At 39.8% G+C, this 17,112-nt stretch overlaps 1 protein-coding gene across 1 annotated transcript in view; it reads left to right on the forward strand.

Moving 5' to 3' along the window:
* Positions 1-17,112, forward strand: part of LOC100453345 (phospholipid-transporting ATPase IB) — a 534,685-nt gene that overhangs the window by 55,902 nt on the left and 461,671 nt on the right. The window contains exons 4-10 of the mRNA XM_063715074.1: positions 2,403-2,502; positions 2,967-3,065; positions 4,356-4,401; positions 5,361-5,401; positions 10,063-10,136; positions 12,369-12,438; positions 13,975-14,102. Of these exons, the coding sequence (XP_063571144.1) occupies positions 2,403-2,502; positions 2,967-3,065; positions 4,356-4,401; positions 5,361-5,401; positions 10,063-10,136; positions 12,369-12,438; positions 13,975-14,102 (558 nt within the window). The remainder of the gene's footprint in view (positions 1-2,402; positions 2,503-2,966; positions 3,066-4,355; positions 4,402-5,360; positions 5,402-10,062; positions 10,137-12,368; positions 12,439-13,974; positions 14,103-17,112) is intronic.

Genomic DNA, 17,112 nt, shown 5'->3' on the forward strand with positions numbered 1-17,112 from the left:
CTGTCTCATCCTCATATTTTAGTTTTGGAATATTTGTGGTGATAACCTTAGTGCTGTAAATTTGGTTTTTGTTTTCTGTGTGGGGAATGAAGCCAGCTTGCTTCCATGCCACCATTTTGGAACCAGAAACCTCATTGTATTACACCTTATAGTGCTCTGCTGAATTAAATTCAAATAGGAAGTTTGAACAAATTTACCTCCTCAGCAATTATCCTAAATCCCTGCTACTCAAAGTGTGGTCATTGTACCAGTAGCATTGAACTCACCTGGGAACTTGTTAGAAATGTGGAATCTCAGGCCCACCCCAGACCTACTGAATCAGAATCTGCATTTTAATAAGCTCTCCAGGAGACTGGTGTGTTCGAGAAGTACTGTCCTGCAATATTCTGGTAGACTCATTTTGATAGGTGCTGCCTTTAGCTGTTTGTAGTGTTATATCTTTAATTCTGTAACATGACAGCTAATGGCTATATATTTTGGCAATTATTTTAATGCCACACAATAACCTTTTCCTGGATGAATGTTAATTTCTCTGAATTATTGATCATGCTTACTCTATCTCAGGATGCAAGCATCTGGGCTCATTTTTCTAGTTCTAGTAGAGTAAAAGTTAGCATGCATTTCCCTCTACACTTCTACCCTCTTATATTTCATTTCTTGCCACAAGCAAGATTCCTTTCCTCCTCAACTCTCCATCTTCATGGTTCTCAGGGATATGTAGGTCCTTAAGCACAGTCAGCATTTTGCTCAAGTGGAAAACGTTCATATATAGCTGGGGTAATGTGCCAACTGTGTGCATGTGTATCTGGTTTATACAGATGGAATCTCAGGTTCAAATTTTATAATCAAGCTATCTTGCAAGATAGTTTCTACACTCTTATTTTACAGTATGTGAACTTTCTTTTTGTTTTTTGCTGACAAATGTTGATTGCTTTATTTCAGTGGTCAGGATTGCTATAGAGGTATGCATGATATTCCATTTGATTTTGTCCTCTAAGCCATAGTTAAGAAGACTGTGTATTGTGAGCTATCACATACATGAGTTTTGTGTATTTTCCCTACTTTTTAATGAGCTTAATGTCAGCTGTTGATTCTGGCCAAATTTCACAGTGACATCCTGTTACGCCACAGGTCCATGTAAACAAGGAGGAGATCCATGTCAGCAAATTTCTAGCTAATTCAGGGATAGTCTTTCAAGTTATATATTGTTTAAGTTTTGACTCTTTAAAAAGTGGTCTTTGTATAATATCACATACATTTTTAGCACCTTAGGTAGAAGGTGTATACATATGTATACATATGTAGTGTGCTGCATGTAGTGTGCTGCACCCATTAACTCATCATTTATATTAGGTGTATCTCCTAATGCTATCCCTCCCCCCTTCCCCCACCCCACAATAGGCCCCAGTGTGTGATGTTCCCCTTCCTGTGTCCATGTGTTCTCATTGTTCAATTCCCACCTATGAGTGAGAACATGCGGTGTTTGGTTTTCTGTCCTTGCTATAGTTTGCTCAGAATGATGAAAACCTGCTGGATAATCTTGCTACAATATATTATAATTAAGAATAGGCTCAGAGTGATGTCTTCAGAGGGTGAGCTAGGAATCATATAGGTACTTTTATGGTGCAAACTTGAATGAAACGTGTGAGCAGCCACAGCTGGTTTGGTTCATTTTGCCTTTGGGTTATTTCACTGTTCACTCACTATCTGCTATGTGCTAGGAACATATGGAATTGAAGTAAACATTCTTGTTGTTCCCATAATCTGTTCTGGGGATAGATAAAATACTAAGCAAAGCATTACACCTATATGATATAGGTGTAAACACTGTACTGTAGGCTTGCATGAGGAATGTCATTATAAATTTGACCAGACTTACTGAAAGATGTAAGATTGGGTGGAAAGAAGGACACTTTAGTCATGGAGAGACAGGTAGGGTGTAAGGGAGAGGATGTCCTAGGTGGAAGCAAAAGTGTGAGCAAACATGATCAAATAAAGGGTGTGTGGAAGGAATGGAATTTATTTGGGTGTGGTTGAAGCATGAAACGTCTGTGGTGGGTACCCAGAGGGAACATCGAATTGTTATTCACATGCCTGCTGTTCATAGCATATAGCTCCTAGAAGGTGGGTAGATGTCTCTGCTTATGTTGTGTGAAAATTAAAGAAGCACATGTATATCTTCCAATGTGGAAAACAAAGACCACATTGGAAGATTTTCTCATCGGGGCGCCATTTTACAAACTAAAGCTCTTTAGGAGAAGAGACACAGCAATTTCCTTGTCTCGAGTTTTGAAACATTTTTTTTTAAACCATTTGTAAAACTTTCTAAACTTCTTGTCTTGTTTTTGTGTTTTAGAGTTTAAATCTATAACTGATAGTATTATTTTTCTTTGCACTTACAGTACGGCCAAGTACAGCGTGTTGACATTTCTACCTCCATTCTTGTATGAGCAGATTAGAAGAGCTGCTAATGCCTTCTTTCTCTTCATTGCCTTATTACAGGTAATGGTTTTTTAACAGTTCCTTGGAATTCACTTTAATTACATGTAAAATGAGATTTTGCTAAAAGTTCCTTAACTGCTAAAGTGTTATAATCTTGGAATATAGTTTGTTTCCCTCCTCCAGTCATTGTTTGATAGAGTGAACAAGCCTGACTTTGTATACAGGGAGATTTCTTTTGGTATGGCCTTAAGGATGATTGCAGTGACTGAAAGAGGCATTGAAAAGTGGCCTTAGGGCCATACTTTTAAGCCTTTTTCTGTTCCAAACACATAACCAATGTTGGATAAAATTTTTAAAAATATGTAAAATATATAGCTAGTTTTTAAAGTAAGGTAATTATTTTTGAGTAACAGAAATGGAACAGAACTGCAAAAGTGTGAACCGTGCGTGACTGCCATAATTTTCTGTTCATGGAGAGGATTTTTAATGTGCCAACTTCCTACTTGTGGTCTCTTATCTTCCAGCAAATTCCAGATGTATCTCCAACAGGAAGATATACCACCCTGGTGCCATTGATCATTATTTTAACAATTGCAGGCATCAAAGAGATTGTAGAAGATTTTGTAAGTTTTTGCTTTTGGATAATGAAATCATTGTATGCAGTAGATAATAACTTATGTGTTGCCTCGGGTGATATACTCAAGGCAGGAAATTGGGCTATAGTTTAACCAGCCTCTTTAGATGCCTGATGGTATTTTTGCGGGGAGGGAATGTATACTCAGAGTGTCCTAAATACCTGTACAGTGACACTAAACAGTTCAAACTTTGTTTTCAAATATTAGGTCTCTGGAGGCCCATTGATTTTTATCACTGATGTTCCTTATAGCCTGCTTTAGAGCTTGCCAATTTGGGCAGCAAATGAAGGATTGCTATGTTGTCTAGGATGGCAGCATTGTCTCGCTCTGCCTGAGGCAACTTTACAAGAATCTTCTCCCCTCACAATCATCCTAGTGTATCTCCATGTTCACTGGCTTCAACAACTATATTCCTTTTCCCTCTCTTTCTTGCTCTGTCTCCCCATATATATTTGTGTGTATGTGTGTGTGTGTATATATATATATGTTTGCGTGTGCTGTCTCTCTGTCTCTGGATCTTCCTCTCCTCCCTTACATACACACACACCTTGATTTCACAAACATATATGCATCTTTCTGGGAATAGGTATGTAAATAAATATAATACAAGTTAAGCATCCCTAAATCCAAAAACCCCAAATCTGAAATGCTTCAAAATCCAAAACTTTTTACATGCCGACATGATGCCACAAGTGGAAAACTCCACACCTGACCTCATGTGATGGCTGCACAAAATTATTATAAACACTGTATGAAGTTACCTTCAGGTTATGTGCATAAAGTGAATATGAAACATAAATAAATTTCATGTTTAGACTTCGGTCCCATCCTGGAGATACCTCATTGGGTATATGCAAATACTCCAAGATCTGAAACAATCTGAAATATGAAACACTTCTGGTCCTGAGCATGTCAGATAAGGGATCTTCAACCTGTACACGTCAAAGCGAATTTACTTTATCAGTAAAATGAAGTTGGCTGTTTTTTGCTGGGTTTATCACACTGAATAATCATTTCAGTCTGATCTAAAGCAAGGAGTAAAAAGTTTTGTACTTCCAAGTGCTAGAACCAAAATAAAATAATTGAAACTGGAGGAGACCACTTCTAAACTTAGGGAGTGCTGATAGATCACAAAATTATCTAACTGAATTTTACAGCATGAGCATTATTGGCAGTTAGTTTCCTTGTCCCCTGTAATTTCCTGATTGTTTTGTTTGCTATTTCAATTATTCATGTGGAACTTTTGAATGTTAGAACTTTTTTTTCTTTCTGTAACAGAAGCGACACAAGGCAGACAATGCAGTTAACAAAAAGAAAACAATAGGTAAGCTCCCAGGTTGAATCACTTTTTCCAGTGGAAAACTTAAGAATAAGGCCTGCATTTAAGGAATTTTAAATAAGTAGTGAATGGTATTGAGATAAATTGGCAAGATGATCTATAAAATACTTTAAAGAAATAGTAAAATAACAAAAAAATTGAACGTAATTTTAGTTCTAATAATTAAGTTTGAACAGCATTTGTGCATTTTAGAATGTTAGAAAAGGTTGTAATTTTCAGGAACTAGACAGTTTTTATGTCCATAAAAAGTCTAAGCATTCACGTCCTTCATTTATAATCTCTCCTTACTTCCCTCTTTTAGTTTTCATTGTTTTATTTCTACAACATCAATTTTTTGTTTGTTTGTTTAATTTTTTGAGACAGGGTCTCACTCCTGTTGCCCAGGCTGGAGTGCAGTGGCATGATCATGGCTCACTGTAGCTTTGACCTCCCAGGCTCAGGTGATCCTCCCACCTCAGGCTCTTGAGTAGCTGGGGCTACAGGCACGCACCACCACCCCCGACTAATTTTTGTATTTTTGGTAAAGATAGGTTTCACCTTGTTGCCCAGGCTAGTCTCAAACTTCTGGGCTCAAGCAATCTGCCTGCCTTGGCTTCCCAAAGTGTTAGGATTACAGGTATGAGCCACTGCGCCCAGCTGTTTAGTTTTTTTTAAATTGTGGAACAGCAGGCTTTTTTTTTCTTCTGGACTGAAAATAAGTAGATTTCACTTACATACATACATAAACATTTATGTGTATGCATTAATGTATATATGTTACAGAGGTACATACCATACATTGGTGTTCCATTTTGAGGTAGGGGTGCTGATGTTATGCCATCGTGGCTAAAGATAGGGTATGTTAGAATTAATAAATGGAATTCTAAAAGAAAGCTTTTGGATTTTAGGAAGCTGATTCAATTTATTACCAGTATTAACGAATATTTTATTTTTCTCTTTTTCAGTGTTACGAAATGGTATGTGGCATACCATTATGTGGAAAGAGGTAAAAACTAATTTTAAAGATGTACCAGTACTATTGGTTTGAAGACGTGTAATGAATTGCTGGTCTTGATTGCAGTATAAAGTTTGTGTTAGTCATAGTAGAGTTTTCTATGAGGTCTGCTGAGACCTGATGCATGTTTATTCTGTCCCTTGCCCCTTCTAGTAAGGGCCCAATGTGTCACTTCAAGCTATGAACTTCATTGCTCCTGATTGACATTTCTGAAATCTCAAAGTATTTTCTAGTTTCTAAATCCAATTTGAGAAACATTTTCCCTGGTCCTCTGTTGTCTTAACCTAAGTTAAAGTTTATTTTTGTTTTTAGCATTTGTGATTCTCACTTTTAACATTTTTGGGTGGAAAGGTCATTAACTACAGAGTGGTGGAAAGGGGGTAAGAAACCACCCCGTTTCTTTCTGTTCTAGCACAGCAGTTAGCTGCTCTTAATAGTAGCAAGGAAAGCTTTGCTTCCACGTCCCTGGAAGTATGAGGTTTAGAAGTTTGAAGAATGGTGTGGTTTTTTGGTTGTTTATGGTGATGAGTAGAAAATTTAGAAGAGATCTGCCATACCATCTAGGTATTTTATATCTGATAAAATTAGCTTTTTAAATGAGTGTTTTAGCTGGACCTTCTTAATGGACACAAGATGTGTTGGGGGATGACTCTCATTAGTCCAGCATTCAAAGCTGATTAATATGATTTTAAAAGAAAACGGCTTTTTAGAAGGGTAACTTGAAATAGCTTTTCTTGCTAAACATTTAGTAAACAATGTTTTTAAATGCCTCTTGCAGTCTTTTACATCTGAAAAATGCCCGTGATATGGTAACTGCAGCATTTGCTTTAGTTTTCGTTTTACTTTACTTTGTTTTAGGAGAATCCGCCACCCTTTAAAGAAATTTCTCCTTTACAGTGTTTTACAGTAACGCCTTAACCTTTGCCGCAATCTTAAAGTCCTATGCTGCAAACGTTCATCAACTGCACATTTGGAAAGGTCATGGTTCTTGGTCAGGAGGTTGGGAATTCTTGACTCACAGTGGGAGAAATGGTCCCAATGCTGAAGGAATTCAGGGGTTCTCCCAGTGGGAAATTGCCCCTCTATTTCTCTAGGGTGCCTCTTGTTACTCACTCCCCAGAAAGGTATCAGTATCAGCTAGAGTGAAGAATGATTTGGATTCAGAGGGCCTGACGTTACTTGAAACAGCAGAAAATGGAGTGATGGTCTCTGATTGATGGTCTTCTGTGGTCCAGGAGCTGACGGCTTTGCAGACTCCTAAAACTCATGACTGTTTCCATTGTTCATTTGGGAGAAAAACAACAATAACAAAGAAACACCGGTTATATACTGTACCACACGCATTTTTATTTCCATTTAAAATGTATTTACTTGGTTTATTTCAGTGGAGCTCCTGGCATGTGCCAGGGATTGTACTAGGCATGGGAAGAATGAAGCGCAGCGCTTCCCTGAAGGAGTTTCAAACTTCAGTGGGCATCCCAGTCACCGTCCACAGGGCTGCTAGAACCCAGATGGCTGGGTCCACTCCCAGGCTATCTGATTCACTGGGTCTCAGGTGGGGGCCCTAGAATTTGCACGTTTAAGCAAATTATTAGTTGAGGCTGATGCCGATGGTGTAGGGAGCACTCTCAAGAACCACAGTTGTCCTGGGAGAGAGAGGCAACTAACCTAATACAGTGCAGTTGCTGAGCTTTGTGTAGGAGAAAGCTTCCACTTTGGGAAGAACTGGGAGGGGCCACCTACCTAGACCCAGTGGTTCAGATCAGGAAAGTCTGCCCTCCAGAGATGCTCTATTGCTCTCTTGAAGGGTGAATCGGGGGTAACTAGCTGCGGAACTGTGAGTAGTTCAGTGTGAGGATGAGAATACAGGAGAGGGCAGAGATGTCAGGCAAGGGGAAGCTGGCTGTCCTTAAGGTCCCCAAAATGATAATAATCTAATCTGAAGTGCTGAAGCTCAGATCTGCTGTCCCCTGGGCTGTAGCTGAGTCACTGGTGAGCGCCAAGAGGCAGCTCTCAGGTGGATCTCGGTGGCTTTGATTGACTTCGAGAAGATCTTTCAGCTACTTCTTCAAAATTAAGAGACTTGAGGAACTCTCTGAGGCTAGAGTGGATTCAGGGATCTGGAGAATTTCTGTTCCCACTGTACTAATTCTTTGAGGGAGTATTGCACACACAAGGAACAATCATGTAAGAACATTAAAACCATTTCCAGGCCGGGCACGCTCATGCCTGCAATCCTAGCACTGTGGGAGGCTGAGGCGGCTGGATCACTTTAGCTCAAGTAGCTCAAGATCAGCCTGGGCAACATGGCCAAAACCCATCTCTACAAAAAAATACAAAAATCAGCCGGGCGTGGTGGTGCATGTCTGTAATCCCAGCTACTCAGGAGGATGAGGTGGGAGGATCACTTGAGGGTGGGAGGTGGAGGTTGCAGTGAGCCTTGATCGCGCCACTGCACTCCAGCCTGGGTGACAGAGCGAGACCCTGTCTCAAAAACAGAAAACAAATAACCAAAAAAAAAATTTTTTTTTTCAAGCAAAATCCAAGTAAGTCGTTTCTTATGTACACAAAACTTCTCAGTACTTGGTTACTGGGATAGGAATGTTTCTTTATTTAGAGAGTAAAGATGAGAGAAAGCCATAATTTCTCTTCTCCTCCCACTTTGAATTTAAAAAAATCCACTGCCTTTTTTAATTTGAAAACATGACAAATTTTCTTGTCTAGTGTTTTTTCTTTACTAATTACTTCTTCTGATTTTTATATGTAATTAAACTATTCATATGAAATAGTTTTAATTTAATTTTATTCTTTTTAGATGGAGTCTCGCTCTGTTGCCCAGGCTGGAGTGCAGTGGTGCCATCTTGGCTCACTGCAACCTCTGCCTCCTGGGTTCAAGTGATTCTCCTGCCTCAGCCTCCCAAGTAGCTGGGACTACAGGTACCCACCACCACGCCCCGTTAATTTTTTTTTTTTTTTTTTAGTGAGTTGGGAATTTCACCGTGTTGGCCAGGCTGGTCTTGAACTCCTGACCTCAAGTGATCTGCCTGCTTTGGCCTCCCAAAGTGTTGGGATTATAGGCATGAGCCACTGCACCTGGCCAAAATATTTTTTACTTTTAAAAAACACTTTCAATTCACATAACATCCATTGCTTTTGTACTGGTGGTTGTTAAAACAGCTTTGTGGCATTTTCCCCAGACACTTTAATAAACAACGTAAAGCACCAATAGGATACTTTTCAGTAGATTTACCTTTTTCCCAACAGAAAATTAAACATGGGCACCTGCTAGCTTATAAGATCCGGCAGTTTTTCACAAGTATCGTATCACTTGAAATTCCTGGTTTCTAAGAGAACAGTAACATGGTTAGAATAGGAAATAGAAAGCATAAATGCCCACTTTGAACTTTGCAATTATTACTGTACTAGGAATGGTCTTCTGGTATCATCAGAGAATTCTAATGTCCTTGACCTTCACACTCATGATGTCCTTTCAATTATACTCCCACTGATGGAGACTGACATTTATATGGCCCTGTTTTATGCCAGGTGCCATGTATACTTCCTTAGTCACTGCGTTCACCTTACAAGGCCGGTGGCACTGTTTTCCTGTTTCAGACGTGAGACGCTGGGGCGCTGAGAGGCGAAGCAGCTTGCCGAGATCACAAAGCTAGTACACGGCTATAAAGCTAGGATTGGAGTTAGGCTTGCCTGATTTGAAAGCCCCCGTTCTTTCCACCCTAGTGCTTTCTGCGATGTTACTGAAAGGATCTGTGGACACTTGGCCATGGTGCCATTTTGGAGACTACAGCCCTTTTCCTTGGCTTGAGATCTTCTGTCTAGTGGAGTCTGTTCCCCAAGGTGCTCTCTGACTTTGGCCATGATCCTTTTTCTGGGAATTTCTTGAGGCTGTACAAATCTTCTCCATTTTATGTGGTATATTTCCAGGGGGACTTTTAGGTGCACTTTTCATGGGTGAATTTACTGTTGCCTTTTAATCAGAGGATTGGCCTTCTGTGCAGCTTGCCCAGTTTTGAATCCTGGTTCTAACACTCAGTGGCTGTATTACTGTGATCAAGTTATTTTGTTTTCTGCACCTCAATTTGTGAAACAGAGAAAAATTTATGTGTGTTAACTCAGTTGATATCCTTGTAGTCACTCTATGAAATATGTGCCTTTATCCTCATTATATAGATGAGGAAACTGAGGCACACAGAGTTTACATAACGTTCATCGTTACACAGCTCGTCAGGGGTGCAGTGGGGATTGAGCCCAGGCATTAGGCTGGCTCTGGTGGTGTGTGCATGACCCTTCTACCCTACTGTGTGCAGCTATGGAAATGCTCAAGTATTTGTAAATGGATGGATAACTGTAAGAAAACGAGATCTTTGTAGCTGTTCTGACTTAGCCCTTTTCTCCCTCTCCCTTTCCTTTTTTATTAAACATCATTGCAAAAAAAGGCAACATTACCAGTGTCTGCATGGAAGCACTTTCCTTTTGTTCTTGTCAAGGAAAATAATTTGGGCTTCTCCATCTTAAACTTCATGGCTTAGTTATATAATAATTTTTTCTCCAAATATTTAAGCACCTTTTTCACCATGTGTGTTTTGTTTCTTTTCTTTCGTGCCCCTCTGTCCTCGTCCCTGTCTCTCTAGGTGGCAGTGGGAGACATTGTGAAGGTCGTCAATGGGCAGTATCTTCCAGCAGATGTGGTCCTGCTGTCCTCCAGGTTAGCTGTGCTAGTGGGCACCTTTTTTGCAATCAATGTTAAGAACAATAAAATATTAAGCAGCGCCTGGGGCAATCTTGAGCAGCCTCTTCCCTTCTACCATCTTCTCTCTGTCCCATTCTTCCATTTCTTGTCATTTGCCTTCTCCTGCCGTGACCCTTGGTTTCTTTCTCACATTCATTCCTTTGTGCTTTTTCTGAACTCTTTTATGTGTATTGACTCCACTTACTCTCCTGGCTATTTGGGGGGTTTTTCTTATTTATAGGGATACTGAGTCAAGAGCAGTGGAGTGGTCCATTCATTAATGTCAGGTTGCAGAATATCTGAGATTTCAGAATCTGTATCCTGATGGGCCCTGCCAGCAGTCTGTCCTGCAGAACCCAGTGCTACACGTTGATAGCTGTTCAAGAACCACAGGTGTTTTCTCAGCGTAATCGTGACCAGCAGATGGTGTTTGCTCTTCATCCACCCATGTTTTGCCCCTTTTCTGTCCAAGTATCATTTTCACATTCTCTAGGTAGTTTTATTCTAGGAAGGAATCATCACTCAGTGCAGTTCTTGACTTTTTTTGGGCTTGGTACACGAAAGTACATAGCTAGGAAAGAAAACCAAAATTAGGGCAAGAATTGACATCTATTCTTGAATTCAAGATTAAATTGTATGACGTTAGGACTATAACTTCCTATATTTATACACTGTTGGGAATCATAGATATGCATGCTGTTTGCATTTTCTTTGATTGCAGACAGCGTTTCTTGTATTGAAGTTAATCACTCATTGGATTTTAAGCCTAAGCATTAATTTTCTGCTTGAGATAATAGATTTAAAAATAGGACTCCAGGCCTATGGAGGGGGAAAAAGAACCAATAACACAGGGCAAGATTTATGTTTGTCCATATTGATTGACAACAAAGAAACTCTTAGAAATATTAAAATATTGATCACTTGATAGTTCAGGCTTTAAGTCTTGGCTGTGACCCTAGAAAATTGAGTGTGTGTGTGTGTGTGTGTGTGTGTGTGTGTTGTTTTGGAGACAAGGTCTTACTCTGTCACCCAGGCTGGAGTGCAGTGGCTCAATCATAGCTCACTGTAAGTTCAAACTCCTGGGCTCAAGTGATCCTCCCATCTCAGCCTCCTGAGTAGCTGGGACTACAGGTGCATGCCACCATGCCTGGCTAATTTTTAAAATTTTTTTGTAGAGGCTAATTTTTAAAATTTTTTTGTAGATGTTGCCCAAGCTGGTTCTGGAACTCCTGGCCTCAAGCAATCCTCCCGCCTCGGCGTCTCAAAGTGCTGGGGTTACAAGCGTGAGCCACAGTGCCCAGCCAGTTTTTTTTTTTAACTTGGTCTTAATACCGGATTGCTTTAGCTGACGTCATGTTTCCAGCGTGCTCATTATTAGTGTCTGAGTATGTGCTGTGTGCCGAACAACGTGTTGAGGAGGTTGTCCCACTTAATCTTCCCAATAACCCTGGATAGCCTTCCTTTGTACATGACAAGATTGAGATACGGAGAGACTAAACAATTTGCCAAGGCCATATAGCCCATAAAGGTAGTGCTAGGGGATTTTTACCTAAACTAGTGGTTTTTTAGTTGGAAGAGTCAGGGGGCGGTTAATCACTAACTGTGTGAACTTAGCTAAACTCAAAGATTAGAAATAGGATTATAATATCTGTTATGCTTATTTTTATTCTTCGAGTTTTCTGTCCTTAATGCTAGGTGTTTTGATTAGAAAGTTGGCCTTGAGATTGTAAAAATGGCAGAGAATTAAAGCCTTGCCAAGCCTGTGCCTCGATCCTTCAACTCCTCTGGCTGTTGTTTTCTTCAAAAAATGTGTGTTTCTACTGGCCATGCCTTGGGCAGCCTTTTTGGTCAGGCCCAGCCCCAGACTTGAAGGACTGCCTGAACCCAGTAGTTGGGTCTGAGTGGGGACATCACATGTTTCCCCTTCTCTTTCATCTTCAGTTCATTCCTGTCTTCTTGAGGTTCAGCAGTCATTATGTGGGGCTTACAAAGGCAGATCATCTGGGCAAATCACTCTCTACTGGTGCTGAGTCCCAAAGATGAGTGTGTGTTTCCTTTTTCATCCACTACTCTACTATCGTGGTTATTTATAACAATTTATTTTGAAGGGCCAATCAGCAGACACAGATTCCATAATAGAGATTTTCTAAGCTGTGAACTTGTGGAAAGGACCTTATGAAACTTGGCTCTTTTTTTCTCTCTCCTTAGTGAACCTCAGGCAATGTGTTATGTTGAAACAGCTAATCTGGATGGGGAGACGAACCTTAAAATACGTCAGGTAAAGTCACCTCTGATGACTTGTGTTGTTACGGTAGACACAACTGCAAATGTGGTCCCCACATATCTTTTTCTAGAGAAATAAAATATTCAGCCACAAAGGGTTATGCCTTAGCCCTAATGGAATCTGTGGGAAGAATATGCCATTTATGATGAGGGAGAATGTATCTGGAAAAAGCAGGCTGCAGCAAACTCTAGGTCATGCAGGGTGCCAGGCCTTCATATAGCATCTTATTGTGCTCTCTGCTGTGATGCTGGAGAGAGGGGACATCTTGATGAAGCTGAGTGGCTGGGAAGGACACAGCTTAGCGGACAAATGGAGCAGAAAAGCTCCAGGTACCCCAGTGTACATCATTGTTGTAATAAAGATTCTAATCCTAGAGGGTGATATAATTAGACACAAAACTTCCATGCCTTAAAGAAAACTATTCTTACCATATATTTAATTCTAGGATGAAGAATAGTCTTTTTTGTTTTTTTTGGTTTTTTTTTTTTTTTGTGAGATGGAGCCTTGCTCTGTTGCCCAGGCTGGAGTGCAGTGATGCGATCTCGGCTCACTACAACCTCTGCCTCCCGGGTTCAGGCGATTCTCCCACCTTAGCCTCCCGAGTAGCTGGGACTACAGGTGCATGCTACTACACCTGGCTTAATTTTTATATTTTTAAAGTAGAGATGGGGTTTCACCATGTTGGCCAGGCTGGTCTCAAACTCCTGAACTCAAGTTATCTGCTTGCTTTGGCCTCCCAAAGTGCTGGGATTACAGGCATGAGTCACTGCACCCGGCCAAGAATGAAGAATGGTCTTTAACATATAAACATTTTAAGCATTTTGACACTTAAAAAAATTTTTGCTGCTTAAAGTTGAATTCAGCAATTCTGTCCGTATTCTTTCTTTTCTACTGTAGATATTTGCTTTAGACTTTTTTTCCATTAAAAGAACAGTTACAGCCTGGGCAACATAGCAAGACCCTATCTCTACAAAAAACTTAAAAAATAGCTGGGCATGATGGCACATACCTGTAGTCCCAGCTACTTAGGAGGCTGAGGTGGGAGGATCACTTGAGCTCAGGATTTTGAGGCTTCAGTGAACCATGATTGCACCACTGCACTCCAGCCTGGAGGACGGAGTAAGACCCTGTCTCTTAAAGAAAAAGTGAAGAGCGCTAGATAATGTAAAATATTGAAGGGCTACTCTATTCTATCTTTATGACCAGTGTTAGAGTACAGCTAGTGGATTATGCTTGCTGTAAGGTGCTGGGGTATGTTAATTATTACTTATGCACGGATGTTTCCAGTACAGTGGTGGAATCTTAACTTTTAGCTTCATTACATTCTTTTGCCACTTTCGCATTAGATCGTTGTGGCAAAAGCTACTGGAAAAGTCTGCCTTGAGGGGCTGACAGTTTGACTTGTTAGCCCCCCAAATTATTGTACTAGAGATGCCTTATTTTTCCTTTTGATTAACCATAGGGATGCTGAATGGTGTCCCTAAGCACAGAAGATTGTGTTTGACTTCCTCTTTTGGTTTAATCTTTCAGGGTTTGAGTCACACTGCTGACATGCAAACACGTGAAGTTCTGATGAAGTTATCTGGAACTATAGAGTGTGAAGGGCCCAACCGCCACCTCTATGACTTCACTGGAAACTTGAACTTAGATGGGAAAAGGTATTATATGCCTTTTCTTCACTGTCTTTTAAACTATGTGACTAAGAATTACTGGAGCTTTGGAAAATATGTTTGTTTCCTAGTTTTGTAATATTTTAAAACAGTGAAATTTCATACCCTTTCAATTAATTTAAAGCCTTCCTTAGATTTAAGAAAAAAACCCTGAGCCCAAGGGCCTCAGATGAGGCTCAAAGCATGTGGCATATTCTTTCTGTGCCTACTCTCTGCCAGGCAGGAGAAATGGTTTTAGCTGCATAAAATTGTCCAGAAAAGCAGAGGAGAGTTATCTGAGGTGTATACAAGCTAATACACTTGTTACAGAAATGTGTGCGTGTGTATGTTTTTTTTTTTTTTTTGCTAACCTACTTCTAAGAAGCATTTGTTTGTTTTTAGAAAGTTGAATGAAATGAACACTTATTCTTCCTTTAGAATATTCAGTGCCCTCCTGTCTATATTCTGTTATCTTTGTTCTTCTGGCATTTATTATGTTGTTCTGGAGTTGTCTTTTGTTCTGATGTTGGAGAGCAGTTTCTACCTTCTGGCCATGTTTGTCTTGAGCCTCTTGCCAATGCCCCCTCCAACCCTGTAACCCAGCCTCTTGCAATGTCCTTTATATTTTGACGACCCAAGGCTTGGAAGGACCTGATCATAGGAATCAACCCAAATTATTATAAATATGACAACTAAGTGTGACTGCTTCTTGGTTTCATTTAGCATACATAGCTATACTACAGGCTCCCCATTTTGAATTTCTAAATTGTCACTCAGGTCTTTATTTACTCATTAAGTCATCCTTAAAAAAATTCATATAATAGGTTGCTGCTTTTTAAAATTTTACTCCTTTCTAATAGTCTGTAAAATACACTAGATTTATTTTACAAATAACAATAATAATAATACTTCCAATAATAATACTTACTACAAATGAGTAAGCTTCGGTTGTTATTTTAGCAACTTCCTTTCTGGGTATTTTCATAACAGGATCATGAGAGATATAATCCCCTGTAACATTTTATAGAAAAAGCATTTTTTTCTGTAGTGATGAGTGTAAAATAAAGCTTTCTGTGGGTTCTTTTGGGGTAGATTAAGCCAATGGTAACCTTTGTTGTCTGTGTTTCTCAGTGAAGTAGTTCAAATTGGAGGAAAGGGAACATTTGATTTATTGTGGGTTCGTGTTTAAGGGAAAAACTCATGCTTATTTTCCAGACTATCATTAAATATCATTGTTGTTTTTTATTTTTAGCCTTTTTGCCCTTGGGCCTGACCAGATCTTATTAAGAGGCACACAGCTTAGAAATACTCAGTGGGTCTTTGGCATAGTTGTTTATACTGGACATGACACCAAACTCATGCAGGTAAAACATTTCTATGCTGATTTCAGTCTTTTTTTTCTTTCTGCTTTTATTGACTAGAAGGTGGAAAATGCAGATGTTGCATTTAGGAAGTTCAAGTTTGTCTATGAACCTAAATTTGGAAAGAACTGCCTTTATTTTAGTTCCTTAGGTAGTTTTTTCTAGATTTCTGTTCTGTTATCTGATATTTGTTACCGTATGCCTGAACTACAAATGGCCTTTGTTTTCTGGATTAGGGGAACAATCAATTCTAACTTATTCTATCTTCTGGACTTAAGCGGGAATTAGTTCTAACTTTTAAATTTCTCTTTCTACTTCTCCTCTTTATCCCATTAATTAGGATTTTATAACAAATTATCTTATTTAACTGAACTTTAGACACTTTAAAATCAGTTATTTTTGAACTGTTTAGTTTTCATAGACTGAAGAAAAAAGTGAAGTTAAAATGATTTTGCTCTTTTTCCTGTTAATGTTTTTTAAATAATTGTTTGTGAATTTATAAGTCACATTGCTATTATGACATATTTTGCCAGACAGCTTTTGAAATTCTACAGAAATCAGTGTGCCTGTATGTCATTTCTTACATTTGTTTGGTATCACTTGGCATCTTATTTTTGCTAATGGTGGCTATTAATGAGAATTGGATTTTCAGCTTGTCTGTTCTTTTGTATAACTTCTAAAATGCACATTTGGCTGTATTTCTTGATTTAAAAATATTTAGTGACCACGTACCAAGTCTAGTGCTAGACCACATGGTTGCAATAGTGAAAGGCCCAGGCTTATCCTCAGGGAGCCAGTCAGGCTAAGGAGTAATATAGAATGACAAAATAGAGAGAGAGAGATACTGGAATGTGTGTCATTACTAAGTGCTGTCAGTGTCTATAGGAGGGTCATTCAACCTAGGCTGGAAGCCAGTCGACTACATGCTAAGAATGATTCCCCTGGCAGAAGCACATTTTAGATATTGAGCTAGGGAAAGGAGACTGTTGTGTTGGTCTCCTCTTTGAGGTCAAATGATAGTCAGATGAAAGAGGTAAGTATTAGAGGAGTTGAAGCAGTAGACCTTGGTGGCCATCCCAGCTAGTAAACACATTGGAGACAGAGAGGAGAGATGGGATTAGAAGGGTTGAGAGACTCCCTGAAGTTGAAGAGGATTGTTGGAGTTGCTGAGTGACAGGCTGATCAGTGGGTGGAGTCTCGTCTTTGTATTTCTGGGGTAGAGAGTTTCTAGCATGGGAGACCTGGGAGTGACCCGTGCGAGTAGGAAGACAAAGGCAGAGCTGTTGAAGGCCATTCGACGTTGACAAGTAAGGAACTGAGAGATTAAGGCATTTGATGGGCCAGCGCTGTGATTTTGAAGATACCATAATGGTGAGGCTGGGCCAGAGAGGAATGCCATGAGCCAGTTGTCAAGTCTTCAGTGAGTGACAGGGAGCAACCGAGAGGTCGGTGGCCTGGCTACAGGGGAGGGACAGAAGGTAGTGTAGCCAAAAGGCGTGAATTTTATGAGTGAGTTTTTTTTTTTTTTTTAACATGGCATCCAAGGAATAAAGGTCCAGAAGTATTACCAGGTCTTGAATATACATCCAGTAATGCTACCTTCAGAGGCCAAAGGATGCAGATGTCTACTGGCGCACCCTCTGCTTGGGGGTACTCAA

This window comes from Pongo abelii, chromosome 14 (assembly GCF_028885655.2).
Source record: "Pongo abelii isolate AG06213 chromosome 14, NHGRI_mPonAbe1-v2.0_pri, whole genome shotgun sequence".
Classification (NCBI taxonomy): Eukaryota; Metazoa; Chordata; class Mammalia; order Primates; family Hominidae; genus Pongo; species Pongo abelii.